Source organism: Pantherophis guttatus, chromosome 4 (assembly GCF_059756535.1).
Source record: "Pantherophis guttatus breed Tessera chromosome 4, ASM5975653v1, whole genome shotgun sequence".
NCBI lineage: Eukaryota > Metazoa > Chordata > Lepidosauria > Squamata > Colubridae > Pantherophis > Pantherophis guttatus.
The window spans coordinates 93057007-93075049 of NC_142066.1; the positions used below are offsets into that span (position 1 = coordinate 93057007).

The following is an 18043-nucleotide window of genomic DNA, read 5'->3' on the forward strand; positions in this document are numbered from 1 at the left end:
AATATATAATAGAGAATTGAGATATTTGATTGTGAATGTATTAACAGCGGCTAGAATTGTATTTGCTAAAAATTGGAAAAATGAGAAAACACCAATGCAAGATGAAATTATTAAGAAAATAATGGAATGTGCTGAAATGAGCAAATAGACATTTGAAATTAGAGAACAAGAAGATAAACAATATTATAAGATATGGGATTTATTTTATCAATGGTTAGATAAAAAATATGGAAATGAAACATGATAGAGATTTTTAAAACATAAGAATTGTAGAAATATATAAAATATAACATAAAGATGTATTATTATTGGATCAATTTAGGATGATGAAATGAAGGTTATAATACAAATTAACTTAAATCTTAGAATATTTCGTATAAAATGAGGGAAGAATAGCTATAGTTAAATAAATGATTAATGAGAACAATAATACATAGATATATATTAGATTGATAAATATGAGAATTTAGGTAAACTGTGAGTTATGAATATGGTGAAGACACACAAAAGACTTGTAACCAACTTACACACTGAGTGTTATTGAAGATGGCTTTATGTATGTTTTGTTTAAAAATTTAGAAAAAATTCCAAAAAAAATTCGCTACTGGTTCTCCAGAACTGATCAGAACCTGCTGAAATCCACCTCTGAGCATGTATGAATGAATGAAATCAGGTAGACATTTTGTGGATATAAAAATATCAGTGGACAACTCAAGAAGGTTTTTCCCAAACAACAAAGAGAAACTAGACTGCTTTAAAAAAACCTCAGAATTAAAGGCTTATGATTTATAAGTTTACAAAAGTTCCCATGATAGCTCCAATTGTATGGATAGGCAAGGAAATGAGTACTTACTCTGTCTATTCCATCTGATGAACTGCAGTTTATGATAGTGTATGTGTTTTAATAGAATTTATTAGTTGGAAAAAAGTTATTTTTTTAAAAAAAGAGTTGAGAGAATTCTGCAAACACCATAGTAAAATGACAGCATACTCATAATGAGAAAACAGGTTATTTGTATGAAGGTATTCATTATTTTGCAACTCAGTTTCTAGGTGAATATTACCATTTTCTTTCCTTGTAGTATGAGAGGTCAAGGCTGAACACAAAGATAAAGAGGATACTAATGCCTTAATGATGGTGATCACTATATTTAATGTAATAAAATATTTTACTTGAATATACTTTTATGAATAATATTGAAAACAATTTATACATTTTGTGAAGGAGGACATGTTTTGTGTTATGAGTTGATAATAATATTCAGACATGTAGGTTAAGTGGATAAATGTTAACTTACTTTCAACTTCTTTTATCTTCATTTCCCAAGGTATACATTGTGTCTTAAAATTATCAAAATCTCTCTTAAATTTGACCCATTTCTGAAAAGAAACAAAGCAAAACAAAACTTTTATTCAAGGCTAAAGTAAAGAAAGACTTGGGAAATGTTTTGTGGCTTGAAAATTGAAGATGTGCTGGGCTTATAAATCTAATGCATTTCAATTAAACCTGATCCCTCTGACAGGTCAAAAGAACATGTTTTCTGTTTGTTTTTCCAAGAATACCATTTAAATGTGAATGTGACAGTTGCACAGCTTATAGAGAATGATAGTTCAGTAGTTACGCAAGATTTTGTTATTTTTCTGTACCCACACAGGAGAGAGCTTCTTTAAGAATTGTACAACTCAAACAGGGGAAAAAGGTGTTGTTAATTGGCATCTTGCCTTGTCAAAACAGAAAACAACAATTTGCTATGTTATTCTAGGCAGCAAAACCTACTGTTATAACTCAGAGTCACCTAGCTAAGCATTTAAGTTTATACAGCTTGGAGATGGAAAATATGCATACAAAAGATGATATGGTCAAAATATTCAGTTGCCTAATAATTGTGCACATGGAGTAATGATGCCAAGAAGAGTAGTCAGGATCTGAAGTTCCTGCTCAAAACTGCTAGGTTAAAAGTTGTATAAACCCCTCCCCTCTGTCCAGTTTAAGGTGAGCCAATCCACAGGTGTGAAGTTATTATGAGAACTTCAAGCTGAGAACGTGATAAGAAGTTGTTCTCAGGTGCTGCTTGCTTGTTCCACATGAGCTGAGACAAGACAGATAGCCCCAGGCTCATCCCTCCCCACTCCCATTCCCAGGAAGGTACATAAAAGTAAAGGAAAGACTAGAAACAGGAAGACCCTAAAATGTCATCCAGGCCCCCTCCCACCAGAATGGCAGCATCCTGATAGGGATCTATGGTGACCTGACACAAGTTGTTTCAGTACTGTGAGGTATAAGTGTAATGTACTAAATCTGATACTTACATTGAATTTATATTCTGAGTGAGCAGTCTCTGGGCCACACAGTATGTTGCTAACACACTAACTCTCTTTAAATTCCCAAGTTTAACTGATCTATTTGACATAAATAATTCATAATTTGTTTCACCACCTGCACATGGAAATAGTCAGGCCTGCCTCCATTCAAAATGCAATAAAATACTCCCTGACTCCATTGAGGTAGAGAAGAGTACTTTTACTGAGTTTGAAATGATAGTGGTGAAAGCAACACAAGATCTGATTCAAAAAGCACGAAAGTTGCAGGTTGAAAGTTTCCCCAAATCCCTTCCCCCAGGGCTCCAGGCTGAATGTCCAATCCACATCCCTCATAATGTCATGTGACTACAGGGTGATTTTAGCCCAGGGGTGAAATGCTCCTGGTTTGGACCGGCTCGGGCGAGTAGGTAGCGATGGCGGCGGGCAGTTCGGAGAACCGGTAGCAAAAATCCCTCTCCCCCCCAGCCTCCAGCTTGCTTACCTTCGCACGCCTGCCTTGCTTCGCTTGCTGTAATCCCTGCAATCCATTGCAGGCAACTGAATCTCCCTGCCTGCAATCAAGCTCATCGGTGAGCAGCTCTTTCTGCCTACCTGCCTGCCTGTAAGTTTTTTTCCCCTTTGGGAGCTTTAAAGAAAATAGTTAATTGGGGGTTTTTTTAGTTGTTCTTGTCACAAGTAAATGCCTTATTCTCCATTATGTAAATAGTACATGAACAGGGTATCAGGGGTTAACTTATTCTTCACCTCTTAATGTATTCATATTTCACCACTCCCATATCTAGCTCCACCCATTGTATATATAAGGAGCCGCATACGTCCATTTTGAGCTTCTATCTGTGAATATTCAGTGAATATAGAATGCCTTATGTAAATAAATAGTGATTTATTTGAATTATAACTCTCAACTTATTTATTGAGTCTGATCCTGAAAATATCGTAACAATCTGGTAGCAGAGGATGGTTAAATTGACTCAATAAAAACTTAAACATGTCTAAAAGAGATAGGCCCAACACCAGGGCATACAGCAAAGAAATGGAAGCGGATCAAGAAATAATCGATGAGTCCACGAATGCAATTTCGAGAGAATCCGAAGAATACACCACAGACGACGAAGAAATAATAAATGAAGATGATGACCAAGAAGAAAACGAAATAGAAAACAACGAACTCAGGTCAGAGATACTGAAACTTTTAAAAGGCCAAAAGAGCGATGAAAGTCTCATCGCGAATCTCCAAGATATACTAAAAAACAACGGAGCAGCGAAAGAGAAGCACATCGCTACTGAAAAATCAAAGGACTGAAAAATAGTGAGTAATATGATTGCAGATGAAAACGCAACAAAGAAGAAAACCAACAATCCCGCGCAAAATTTCGAATGGCAGCCATCTTGGTTTCAACAGACCCCTAAGATGAGCGAAGCAGAGCCAATCAGAAAGCAGGATTCAAAATATCTGGCGCGAAAAGCCTTACCCGATGCAAAAATGAAAGAGAAAAAATATATACCTCAGAAGAATCAGACACAGAGAACGAAGAAGATTCAATAGACATGCAAGTAAAATCAGCAATGAAAACGCTTTTTGCAGCATTTGGACCGAAACTGAAGATCACTAAAAGATCAACAAAAAAACAAGCAAGCGAGCCAACGCCTCAAAATCTACCCGCTCCTATCCAGACGGCGAGAGCACCGACGCCTGAGCCCAGAGAGCCCTGCAGATACCGCCCCACGCCGCAGACTGATCCAAGGACCAACACCTTCAGCGAAAGAAAACGAGCGCCCGCTATCACCAGGACTCCAAAGATCGAGCCGGAGACTGATTCATCGGGAGAAGAACAGAGCGAGAGAGCTGCAGCAGCGAGAACCTCTCACGATGATTCCAGAAACGAAATGAGCAACGCGCATGCGCAAGACTACGCAGACAACTTCGGGAGACATGAGATGCGGAGAGAATCATGCAAACTCGTCGCAAGCATCCCCACGCCGTTTTGCAACTTTCGTCATTTGCAAGACCACGGACTACCTCCGGTTGTAAGTAATGGACCCAACAATGTTGGGAATTTACCCAATGACTTTCCAAAGCTGAGAATAGATGGCATTAATTTGCAAGAATGGTATCAGCAGCTCCAGGTTGTCTTTATGAAAGAAAATTTACTCTTCTTTATTACTAACCCCCCAAAAAGACCTTGGACTCTAAAGTTAGATTGCCTACACCATAGAGCATTCTTCTTATTGATTTCCAGTGTATCCTCAGCCATATATCACAGTATTAAGCAAAATCTGACTGTCTCAGAAATTATTCAATGCATGTTTAATTTATTTCACAGTGAAAGTGTAGCCACTACCACAAGAATGTCTAAAGATTTCTTCTCTTCTAGGATAAAGCCAGGGGTTTCCATAAGTGAACATTTAATATCTTTAAACAAAATTAGAGCAGAGCTGCACTTAAGGGGGGAAGTAATTTCAGATCAAAAGATGAAAAGTGTTATCATCAACTCACTTGACCCATCATGGGATAATTATATGTCACATTTAGACACAATCAATCTAGGATACTTATCCATAGAAAGTCTATCTAACAAGTTAATAGCTGAGGACAATTCAAGGAGGAGTCGTTATAACAACCACATAGAACACAAACAATATAAAAAGGTAGCATTTCAAGAAAGATATTATGAACCATTTAGATGCCACGATTGTGGGTCCAGAGAACATAATAGGAGGGATTGTCCTAAAATTCTAAGAGAAAAACACAGGTCAGAATATAGAAACAGGTACAACAACAGACAATCTTCCATTGATAGACATAGGTATAGAAGTCCACCCAACTATAGAGAACGTAGAGGGGGCAGAGACAATTCAAAGGATAGAAAGTCTGGTTCACTGAATGGGCTAGACAAACATGACAACATTAACATACAACAACCAGAGAACAACAATTGGCTTATTGATTCTGGAGCAACCAATCACACTACAAATAATAAAAATATATTATCTTCTTTTGTAGAAGATAAATTTGTAATCAAAGTAGCTAATCAAGAAAAGGTTCAAGTAATAGGTAGAGGGAATGTAATCTTACCAGGTCTAGGAAAAGTAGAGGGGGTATTATTAATACCTGAGATACCTCATAACATACTTAGTGCGATAAAACTAAGCAGAGATTCTGACATTAACATTGTGTTCTCAAAAGGAAAGGCAACATTAGAGAAAAACAAAACAAACATAGGCACAATAATAATCAAAGGAGGTCTACCTTATTTAACGACAAAGGAGAAATGGTTAAACAACATTGATTCAAATATGGAAGATGACAATGAAATAGATAATGAAGACAATAGTAACAGTGACAATGAGGAACATGAAGTAACTCATAACCACAAAGATACACACAATAAAAAAAAAACTAAAATAGGTAAACCAATTCACGATGAGTGTGCTCATGTTTTACATAGGAAACTAGGACATGCCAGTTTTCCTGTAGTGCAAAAGATGACTGAACATGCAGAAGGTGTTAAAATAAAAAATTGTGAAAACTATTTGGAATGCTCAGTATGTAAATCTACAAAACTCAAAACTAGTCCCAGACCTAGGAAGTCAACGAGATCAACCAACAAAATTTTTGATTTGGTACACATGGATCTAGTTGGTCCATTAACACCATCAATCACTTATAAAAATCGTTACTTTCTAACCATTGTGGATGATTATAGTCGTTACGGATTTGTTTACACATTAAAACATAAAGATGAAACCTTTCAGAAATTTAAGGAGTTTTACAAACGTATAGAAACACAACACAATATTAAAATAAAACAAATCATGACAGATAGGGGATGTGAATTCATGTCTAAGGAATTCTCCCAATGGCTAAAAGACAAAGGAATGTTACATTACACATCTAGCCCATTTTCTGCATTCCAGAACGGAGTGGTAGAGAGAAAGAACTCAACATTACAAACCATGATTAGATGCACATTAGAGGATGCTGGCTTAGGTAAACAATTCTGGTCAGAAGCCCTACAATACTCTAATTACACACAAAACAGAACTTGGTCCAGTATTGTAAATAAGACACCGTATGAAGCAATGTATAACAGAAAACCAAAACTAGCACACATGCACATATTTGGAGTCACTGCAGATGTACACATACCTAAACAATTGAGGCGCAAAGGTGAAAACGTATCCAGAAGACTTAGATTTATGGGATACAAGACAGGTACAAAAGGATACAGATTTATCGATAGTAATAACAAATTTATAGTTTCCAGAACAGCTGTGTTCCATGAACAGGCCAACTGGTCTAGAATACATCTTAACGAAATATTCCCAAACACCAACTCAGGCACTAAACTCCAAGAAAAAGAGAATAGAGAAGAACATAGTAACGACACGCATAAAAATAAAGTCAAAACATGGACAAATAGTCAATATAAAATAAGAACAGATTCATTAACAAAAAAGGAAGCAAGGTATATGCATGACAATGATACTAAACCAGAAAGAGCAATCAGAAGTAGCAGAAACCAAGTGCCAAACAAATACAAAGATTATGTAATGCATATGGATAGAGAATCACCAACACCTAACACATATGAGGAAGTGTTAAAACTTCCCCCTGAAGAAAAGAAAAAATGGGAATCAGCCATGAGTAAAGAGATGGATAGTTTACGAGGACTAAATGTATTCACACCTACAATTGCACCAAAGGACAAAACCATCATTGGCACTAGGTGGATATATAAAATTAAAAATTTAGAGGGAGGCAATACACTATACAAAGCTAGATTAGTTGCACAAGGTTATGCACAGAAATATCCCGAGGATTATACAGATACATACTCCCCCACAGTAAGAACAGAGAGTGTCAAAACAGCTCTGGTTATAGCATCAGCACTCAACCTCGATGTATTCCAATACGACATACAGACTGCATATTTACATGCAAAATTAGATAAAGAAATATATGTGAGGGCACCCCACAGTCAATACACAAACAAAAATGAAACTTGGTTACTAAATAAAAGTTCATACGGGTTGAAACAATCTGGTAAACAATGGTATGATTGTTTAGTAAAAGTACTCAAAACTATGAATTTCAATGCCACTACTGCTGATAATTGTTTCTTTGTCAAAAAAGAGGATGATTCACTAGAATTTGTATTGATCTATGTGGATGATATTTTGTACATAGGTAAACATAATGAAAGGAGAGAAGCATTTGTAACAAAACTGAATGAACATTTTTCATTGAAATCTTTGGGTAAAGTAAATAAGTATCTTGGTGTTCAAATCAGTAAAACCAGAAGAGGATTTAAGCTTTCTCAAAAGGACAAAATCATAGAGCTCTTGAATAAATGTAATTTAAGTAATGCTAAGCCTTGCGATACTCCAATGCAAATTGATTTTTTGAAGAATACAGATGAATCATCCCCTGAATTCAAAGACAATACATTTTACAGGTCAGTCATAGGTTCACTTCTCTATATCTCCAATTGGACTAGACCTGATATTGCTTTGCCTCTCAACTTATTGTCCAGGTATGTTAGCAAACCATCACTATACCATTGGGAAGCTGTCAAAAGGATATTAAGATACTTGAAGAATAGTTTAGACTTCTGTTTGTTATTGGAACCTAATACTGTCAAAGAGCCCATCCTCACATGTTATGCCGATGCAGATTGGGCTGGCGATACCTCATGTAGAAAAAGCACATCTGGTTATTTATTTTTCCTTAACGGTTGTCCAGTTTACTGGTATACTGGCAAACAAGATCTAGTAGCCACTTCAACAACAGAGGCAGAATATGTTTGTCTATCTAAGGCAGCTAATAACCTTGTATGGTTTAATGATTTACTTTCTGATATTTGGAAGAAACCCACTTTGCCTTTTATTATGCATGAAGACAATAAAGCTGCTATCAAAATATCTAGGTCTGATGCTATTGGACAAAGGTCCAGACATATAGATATAAAATTTAAACATGTGAGACAATTATCTCAAGATGGATTTATCAAAGCAGTTCATTGTGAAACATCAGAGCAAATAGCTGACATATTAACAAAGCCTTTACCGTCTAAGCAACATAAATACTTGACCTCTAAATTACATGTCTTATATTGTTCTGAATCTGATTGTAATTGTTGTATTATGTCGAATCGGCATTTAGAGGGGGATTTGTCAAAAGTAAATGCCTTATTCTCCATTATGTAAATAGTACATGAACAGGGTATCAGGGGTTAACTTATTCTTCACCTCTTAATGTATTCATATTTCACCACTCCCATATCTAGCTCCACCCATTGTATATATAAGGAGCCGCATACGTCCATTTTGAGCTTCTATCTGTGAATATTCAGTGAATATAGAATGCCTTATGTAAATAAATAGTGATTTATTTGAATTATAACTCTCAACTTATTTATTGAGTCTGATCCTGAAAATATCGTAACAGTTCTATTATTTTATTTTATTTATTTTATTAAATTTCTATACCGCCCTTCTCCTGAAGGACTCAGGGCGGTGAACAGCCACAAGATAAAACACATAAATACAAAAATTTAAAATAAATTAAAAACGAATTAAATAATTTGGCTGAATTTAAAATACCCCATAATTTAAAACAAATTAAAATTTACATTTAAAAAGGGGAGAAGATTTAGGCCAGGCCAGCTTGATGAAATAAAAAAGTCTTAAGCGCGCGACGGAAGGTGCGCAGATCTGGGATCCTCTGTATCTCTGGGGGGAGCTCGTTCCAGATCGTAGGTGCCCCCACAGAGAAGGCTCTCCCCCTAGGGGCCACCAGTCGACATTGTTTGGCCGACGGCACCCGGAGGAGCCCCTCTCTATGGGAGCGTACTGGCCGGTGGGAGGCTATTGGTGGTAGCAGGTGGTCCCATAGATAACCAGGACCTAGCCATTTAAAGTTTAGGAAGTTTTAAATTTAGCTGCTTTTATATAAAAATAAAATAAAATAATATTTGTGCAGCTTTGTGAGATTTTGTGTGTTTCTGTAGTTTTTCACTCTAACTACACAAACACACAAAATCTCACAAAGCTGTATGTGGAATTTTGTGTGTGTAAAGTGTGAAAGTTGCTTTTTTTGGACTTTTTGTGGCTGTGTGAGGTTCCTGCTTGTTGCAGGGGCCATTTTGGGTCTAGCACGGCTGCTTTTACATTGTGGGTGAGCCAGTTGTGTTGTGTTGTGTTGTGTGTGTGTAAAATGTGAAAGTTGGTTTTTTTGGGCTTTTTGTTCCTGTGTGAGGTTCCTGCTTGTTGCAGGGGCCATTTTGGGTCTAGCACAGCTGCCTTTACATTGTGGGTGAGCCAGTTTTTTTTTTAATTTGATTTATATGCCGCCCTTCTCCGGAGACTCAGGGTGGCTTACAATGTGTTAAACAATAGCCTTCATACTTTTGTATATTTATACAAAGTCAGCTTATTGCCCCCACAAAGTGGGTCTTCATTTAACCTACCTTAGAAAGGATGGAAGGCTGAGTCAACCTTGAGCCTGGTAAGATTCGAACCTGCAATAATTGCAAGCAGCTGGGTTAATAACAGGGTGCTTTAAACCACTGTACTACTAAGGCTCCAGTTGTATTGTGTTGTGTTTTATAGGTTAAAAAAGGGCAAAGAAGTGTGTCAACTTGGCCACACCCACCTGACCAACAAGCCACCCCCACCCAGTCACCTGACCACTAAGCCCCATCCACTAATTAAGCCCCACCCACAGAACCGGTAGCGAAAATTTTTAGATTTCACCCCTGCTTTAGCCCCTTAGGGTCCCCAACAATGAAGAATCAGCAGGAATTCGTGGAGCTCCACTATTCATCGACCATACCGCCATGACGCCAAACCAGAAGTCCCACTCATCTCCTTCATTAATGCAGACTCTGTAATAAGCTTCTCTCAAGTCCAGCTTAGTAAACATTTTTCTTTTGGCCAGATGAACCATCATGGCCTTCATTAGGGGCAACAGATAAACGTTCTACACACACACCGCATTAAGCCCTTTATAGTCCATGTATAAGCGAAAAGGCCTATCCTTTTTCTCATGAAACAACATAGGGGTGGCCACTGATGGCCTTGATAAAATGCTGTGTACATTACAAGTAACAATTAATAGTTCTAGTAATTCAATTGTGATAGACTGTGAGAGGTTAACATTAAGAATCTTTTAAGGAGACCCATTATCATCATTACTGCTTATCATTGCACTGATTCTTCTGTCAATAACACCAAACAAGTCAGGTGATGGCTAAGAAACATCAAAAACATTTGCCAGGCTATCTGATCTCTTTCAGATGGATGAACTGAAGTTGTATGGAAAACCCCCATCAGAAATTGAATGTGCCACACTCAGCAAGAGTAAAAATAGTGAAAACTGAAGGAATCAAGATGCCCTATGGAAATAAAATCAAGAGTTGGCTGAAGATGATTATTACAAATATCTGTGCATCCTTCAAGCTGACAACATCAAGCACAGTGAAGTAAAGACAAAGGTGAGAGTGAAGAAGTTTTAAAGTCTTGGAGTCAGTGGAGAAAATACTATCAAAGCAATTAGTACCTGGGCAGTTCTAGTCATTAGATACACAGCTGGAATAGTGGACTGTACACAAACAGAACTAAAAGCCTTGGATAGGAAGACTAAAGAAATAATGACAATTAATCATGCCCTTCATCCATGCAGTGTTACTGACAGACTGTATAGTACTGATCAAGGAAAATAGGTGAGTCTGAAATAAATATACATAGTCAGTTGTAGAAGAAAACAAATATGAATATGAAGAAGATGTACTGAAGTTAGTGCATCATGAAGTGCTTAACAATGCTTAACAATGTAGATTCAGTGCTTAACAGTGTTAACAGTACTTAACAATGTAGATGCAAAACTGGTCTACTGTATAGACCACACATACAAAGATTGAGGATGTATGTGGTAACTTTATTGTCTTACATACTGACATTATATAGTTTGTTACTTTCAAGTTACAGCATACTTGGCAGCATCTCATTGGCTGCAGAATCTTCCAGGTAACTAGAGTCTTTGCTTAACCATTACTGCTTTGCTTAAGCACTTATAATGTTAGACTTTAATTAAAGTCTAATACACATATATCCCATTTCCTCTCCTGCTGTTCCTCTTATTTACAGAATTAGGGTCTTATCTTCTAATGTAGTTTCCTGGTGCTTACGTGCAAGTAACCTTCCTTATCTGAGGTTTGCCATCCAAGATAGGAAAATCCCTGCACATATGCAGATTGCAGTTTCCTACATGTCCCCTCTTTTTATTTAATTTTGAGGGAACAAAGATTTTTGAATATATTGCATTTGATGAGGAAGCAGAGAAAGAGGAGCAGGGAATACACTGAATGAAACAACAGCAAGCAACTAACATGACAATATTAATCACAACATAAAAAAACAACTGCTTAAGCCAGGTCAACTAGTCAAAAGAAAAGGAAATAGCATGAACATTATTCTGAAAATATGATTGGAGTTTAGCAAGTTCATCTTCAATGGTTCTGTTCAAAGAGTGAAAATGAACAGCGTATCCACGACGCCAACAAGTTTACAAAAACCTCCTTGTCGTGCTAACAAATAGTCAATAGCAAAATGTTGCTGGAGCACATCCTGATTCAGGTCCTCAATTTCATGTTGGAGATCACGAACAATAGCAGCAGTGGCATTGTCACAAGTAAATGCCTTATTCTCCAATATGTAAATAGTATATGAACGGGATATCAGGGGTTAATTTATTCTTCACTTCTTTTCAAATACAAATTTCCCCCCCTTTTTTCCCCTCTCCCTCCCCCTCCCTAACCCCCCCTCCCCACCCATCCCCCCCTGTGACTTCTTCATAACAAAAAAAAAACCTAATTCATAACAGATTACTTACTCCCTCCTCTAGATATTGACCTTTACTTACTAAAAATATTATTAATATTATAACATCCCCCTTTATCCATACATATCAAAAAAGAGAAAAGAAAGGGGGGAAAAAAAGACATTATACTATGACATTATAAAATAACTTCTCCACTTTAAAACTATACGATAAGTCCTACTTTAACATTTAATCTTCTATATATATTACTATAACATTCCAAAGCGGCCTTCCCCATAAAATCTAGTTTAACATTTATTCCACTCTATCCATTTCCTCCACTCCCCTAAATATAACACTTAAAAATCCCTTTTCTTAGACTAATCAATCTACTAAATAGCTTATTCACCCACTATCATGCAAAATTGCCATACACAACATTTCTTAACATCTTATTCTTCACTTCTTAATGTATTCATACTTCACCACTCCCATATCTAGCTCCACCCATTGTATATATAAGGAGCTGCACGCACTCATTCCTTGCTTCTATCTGTGAATATTCAGCGAATATAGAATGCCTTGTGTAAATAAAGAGAGATATATTTGAACTATTAATTCTTAATTGATTTATTGAGTCTGATCCAGAAAACATTGCAACAAGCTGGTAGCAGAGGATGGTTTGAATTGACTCAATAAAAACTTAAATATGTCTAAGAGAGATAGGCCCAACACCAGGGCATACAGCAAAGAAATGGAAACGGATCAAGAAATAATCGATGAGTCCACAAATGCGATTTCGAGAGAATCTGAAGAATACACCACTGAAGACGAAGAAATAATAAATGAAAATGATGACCGAGAGGAAAACAAAATAGAAAACAACGAACTCAGGTCAGAGATATTAAAACTGTTAAAAAGCCAGAAGAACGATGAAAGCCTCATCGCGAACCTCCAAGATATGCTGAAAAACAGCGGAGCAGCGAGAGAGAAGCACATCGCTACTGAAAAGCCAAAAGATTCAAAAATAGTGAGTGATACGATTACAGACAAAAACGCTATGAAGAAGAAAAACGGTGATCCCGCGCAAAATTTTGAATGGCAGCCATCTTGGTTTCAACAGACCTCCAGGGTGAGCGAAGCAGAGCCAATCAGAAAACTTGATTCAAAATTTCTGGCGCGAAAGACATTACTAGATAACGAAAATGAAAAAGAAAAGTCAAACACCTCAGAAGGATCAGAATCGGAAAGTGAAGGTGATCCAACAGACACACAAATAAAGTCAGCAATGAAAACGCTTTTTGCTGCATCTGGACCGAAACTAAAGATTACCAAAAAATCAACTAGAAAGCAAGCGAGCAAACCAACGCCTCAAAATCTACCCGCTCCCATCCTGATGACGAGAGCACTGACGCCTGAACCCAGAGAGCCCTGCAGATACCGCCCCACACTGCAGATCGATGCAAGCACCAACGCTCTCAAGAGAAGAAAAAGAACAGCCGCCATCGTTAGGACTCCCAAGATCGAGCCGGAGACCGATTCATCTGAGGAGGAGCAGAGCGAGCGAGCCACAACGACGAGAACCTCTCACGACGACTCCAGGAATGAAATGAGCAACGCGCATGCACAGGACTACGCAGACGGTCCAGGAAGACATGAGTTGCTGAAAGGATCGTGCAGACTCGTTGCGAGCATCCCCACGCCGTTTTGTAATTTCCAGCATTTACGAGACCACGGACTACCCCCGGTTGTAAGTAATGGACCCAATAATGTTGGAAACTTGCCCAGTGACTTCCCAAAGCTGAGAATAGATGGCATTAATTTACAAGAATGGTATCAGCAGCTCCAGGTTGTCTTTATGAAAGAAAACTTACTGTTTTTTATCACTAATCCCCCAAAAAGACCTTGGACTCTAAAGTTAGACTGCTTACACCATAGAGCATTTTTCTTATTAATTTCTAGTGTATCTCCTGCAATGTATCACAGCATTAAGCAAAATCTGACTGTCTCAGAAATTATTCAATGCATGTTCAATTTATTTCACAGTGATAGTGTAGCTACTACCACAAGAATGTCTAAAGATTTCTTTTCTTCTAGGATAAAACCAGGGGTTTCCATAAGTGAACATTTAATATCTTTAAACAAAATTAGAGCTGAACTGCATTTAAGGGGGGAGGTGATTTCAGACCAAACGATGAAAAGTGTTATCATCAACTCACTTGACCCATCATGGGATAATTATATGTCACATTTAGATACAATCAATCTAGGATACTTATCCATAGAAAGTCTATCCAATAAGTTAATAGCTGAAGACAATTCAAGGAGGAGTCGCTCTAACTATCACATAGAACACAAACCATATAGAAAGGTAGCTTTTCAAGAAAGATATCATGAAACATTTAAATGCCACAACTGTGGGTCCAAGGAACACAATAGGAGAGATTGCCCCAAAATTCCAAAAGAAAGACATAGGTCAGAACACAGAAATAAATACAACTATAGAGAGTCTTCCATTGATAGACATAGATATAGAAGCCCACCAAATTATAAAGAGCATAGAGGGGGCAGAGATAATTCAAAGGATAGAAAATCTGGTTCACTGAATGGACTAAACAAACAAGACAACACTAACATACAGCAAACTGAGAACAATAATTGGCTTATTGATTCTGGAGCAACTAATCATACCACTAATAATAAAAGTATATTATCTTCATTTGTAGACGATAAATTTGTAATAAAGGTAGCTAACCAAGAAAAGGTCCAAGTAATAGGTAGAGGAAATGTAACCTTACCTGGCCTAGGAAAAATAGAGGGGGTATTACTAATACCTGAAATACCTCATAACATACTAAGTGCCATAAAACTAAGCAGAGATTCTGATATTAATATTGTGTTTTCAAAAGGAAAAGCGACTTTGGAGAAAAATAAAATAGATATAGGTACAGTAATGATTAAAGGAGGCCTACCTTATTTAATAACAAAGGAGAAATGGTTACACAACATTGATTCAAATATGGAAGATTGTATTGAACTAGATAATGGAAACATTAGTAACAGTGACAATGATGAATGTAAAGTAGCTCATAATCACAAGGATGCACATAATGAGAAAAAACCAAAAATAGGTAAGCCAATTCATGATGAGTGTGCTCATGTTTTACATAGGAAGTTAGGACATGCCAGTTTTCCTGTAGTACAAAAAATGACTGAACACGCAGAAGGTGTTAAAATAAAAAATTGTGAAAACTATTTGGAATGCTCAGTATGTAAGTCTACAAAACTCAAAACTAGTCCCAGGCCTAGAAAATCAACAAGGTCAACCAACAAAATTTTTGATTTAGTACACATGGACCTGGTTGGTCCACTAACTCCATCAATCACTTATAAAAAACGTTACTTCTTAACCATTGTGGACGATTATAGTCGTTATGGGTTTGTTTACACATTAAAACATAAAGATGAAACTTTTCAGAAATTTAAAGAATTTTACAAACGCGTAGAAACACAACACAATATCAAAATAAAACAAATCATGACAGATAGGGGATGTGAATTCATGTCTAAGGAATTCTCCCAATGGCTGAAGGACAAAGGAATGTTACATTACACATCTAGCCCATTTTCTGCATTCCAAAACGGAATTGTAGAGAGAAAGAACTCAACATTACAAACCATGATTAGATGCACATTGGAAGATGCTGGCTTAAGCAAACAATTCTGGTCAGAAGCCCTACAATATTCCAATTACACACAAAATAGAACTTGGTCCAGCATTGTAAATAAGACACCATATGAAGTGATGTATAATAGGAAACCAAAATTAGCACACATGCACATATTTGGAGTCACTGCAGACGTACACATACCTAAACAATTAAGAAGAAAAGGAGAAAATGTGTCTAGAAGACTTAGATTTATGGGATATGAGACAGGTACAAAAGGATACAGATTCATTGATAATAATAACAAATTTATAGTTTCCAGAACAGCTGTGTTCCATGAACAGGCCAACTGGTCTAAAATACATCTTAATGAAATATTCCCAAGCAACAACACAGATACAAAACCCCAAGAAAAAAGAACTATAGAAAAGCAAAATGACAACAAACATAGAAACAAAACCAAAACATGGACAGTCAACACAAAATAAAGACAGATACATTAACAAAAAAGGAAGCAAGATATTTGCATGATAATAATAGTAAACCTGAAAAAACAATTAGAAACACCAGAAATCAAATGCCAAATAAGTACAAGGATTATATAATGCATATGAACGGAGAATCAACGACACCTAATACATATGAGGAAGTGTTAAAACTTCCTCCTAAAGAAAAAGAAAAATGGGAATTAGCAATGACAAAAGAGATGGAAAGTTTACAAGGATTAGATGTATTTACACCTGCAATTGCACCAAAGGACAAAACTATTATTGGCACTAGGTGGATATATAAAATTAAAAATTTAGAGGGAGGCAATACTCTATACAAGGCTAGATTAGTTGCACAAGGTTATGCACAGAAATATCCCGAGGATTATACTGACACATACTCCCCCACAGTAAGAACTGAGAGTGTCAAAACAGCTCTAGTTGTAGCATCAGCACTCAATCTCGATGTATTCCAATATGACATACAGACTGCGTATTTACACGCAAAATTAGATAAGGAAATATATGTAAGAGCACCTCACAGTCAATACACAAACAAGAATGAGACTTGGTTATTAAACAAAAGTTTATACGGGTTAAAACAATCTGGTAAACGATGGTATGATTGTTTAGTAAAAGTACTTAAAACTATGGATTTCAGTGCTACTACTGCTGATAACTGTTTCTTTGTTAAAAAGGGTGATGATTACATAGAATTTGTATTGATCTATGTGGATGACATTTTGTACATAGGTAAACATAAAGAAAGAAGAGAAACATTTGTAACAAAGCTAAATGAACATTTTTCACTGAAATCTTTAGGCAAAGTAAATAAGTATCTTGGTGTTCAAATTAGTAAAACTAGAAGGGGATTCAAGCTTTCTCAGAGAGATAAGATCATAGAGCTCTTGAACAAATGTAATCTAAGCGATGCCAAACCCTGTGACACTCCTATGCAGACTGACTTTCTAAGGAATGCAGATGAATCATCCCCTGAGTTCAAAGATAACACATTCTATAGATCAATCATAGGCTCCCTTCTTTACATTTCCAATTGGACCAGACCTGATATCGCTTTACCCCTCAATCTGTTGTCCAGACATGTCAGCAAACCAACAATGTACCATTGGGAAGCTATCAAAAGGATATTAAGATATTTAAAGAATACCTTAGATTTTTGTTTGATATTAGAGCCTAATAATGTCAAGGAGCCAAACCTCACATGTTACGCAGATGCAGATTGGGCTGGAGACACTTCATGCAGAAAAAGTACATCTGGTTATATATTCCTCCTTAACGGTTGTCCAGTTTACTGGTACACTGGCAAACAAGATTTAGTAGCCACTTCAACAACAGAAGCAGAATATGTTTGTCTATCTAAAGCAGCAAATAGCCTTGTATGGTTTAATGACTTAATTTCTGACATTTGGAAAAAACCTGCCTTGCCTTTTGTCATGCATGAGGATAATAAAGCGGCTATCGAAATATCTAGATCTGACGCCATTGGACAAAGGTCCAGACATATAGATATAAAATTTAAACATGTGAGACAGTTATCTCAGGATGGATTTATTAAAGCGGTGCATTGTGAGACATCAGAACAATTAGCTGACATATTAACAAAACCTTTGCCATCTAAGCAACATAAATACCTGACTTCTAAGTTATATGTTTTGTATTGTTCTGAATCTGAATGTAATTGGTGTAGCATATCGAATCGGCATTTAGAGGGGGATTTGTCA

At 36.7% G+C, this 18043-nt stretch overlaps 1 protein-coding gene across 1 annotated transcript in view; it reads right to left on the reverse strand.

The window, feature by feature from the left end:
• TMC2 (transmembrane channel like 2) overlaps positions 1 to 18043 on the reverse strand; it is a 160339-nt gene that overhangs the window by 61183 nt on the left and 81113 nt on the right. The window contains exon 6 of the mRNA XM_087894129.1: positions 1299 to 1380. Within this exon, the coding sequence (XP_087750255.1) occupies positions 1299 to 1380 (82 nt within the window). The remainder of the gene's footprint in view (positions 1 to 1298; positions 1381 to 18043) is intronic.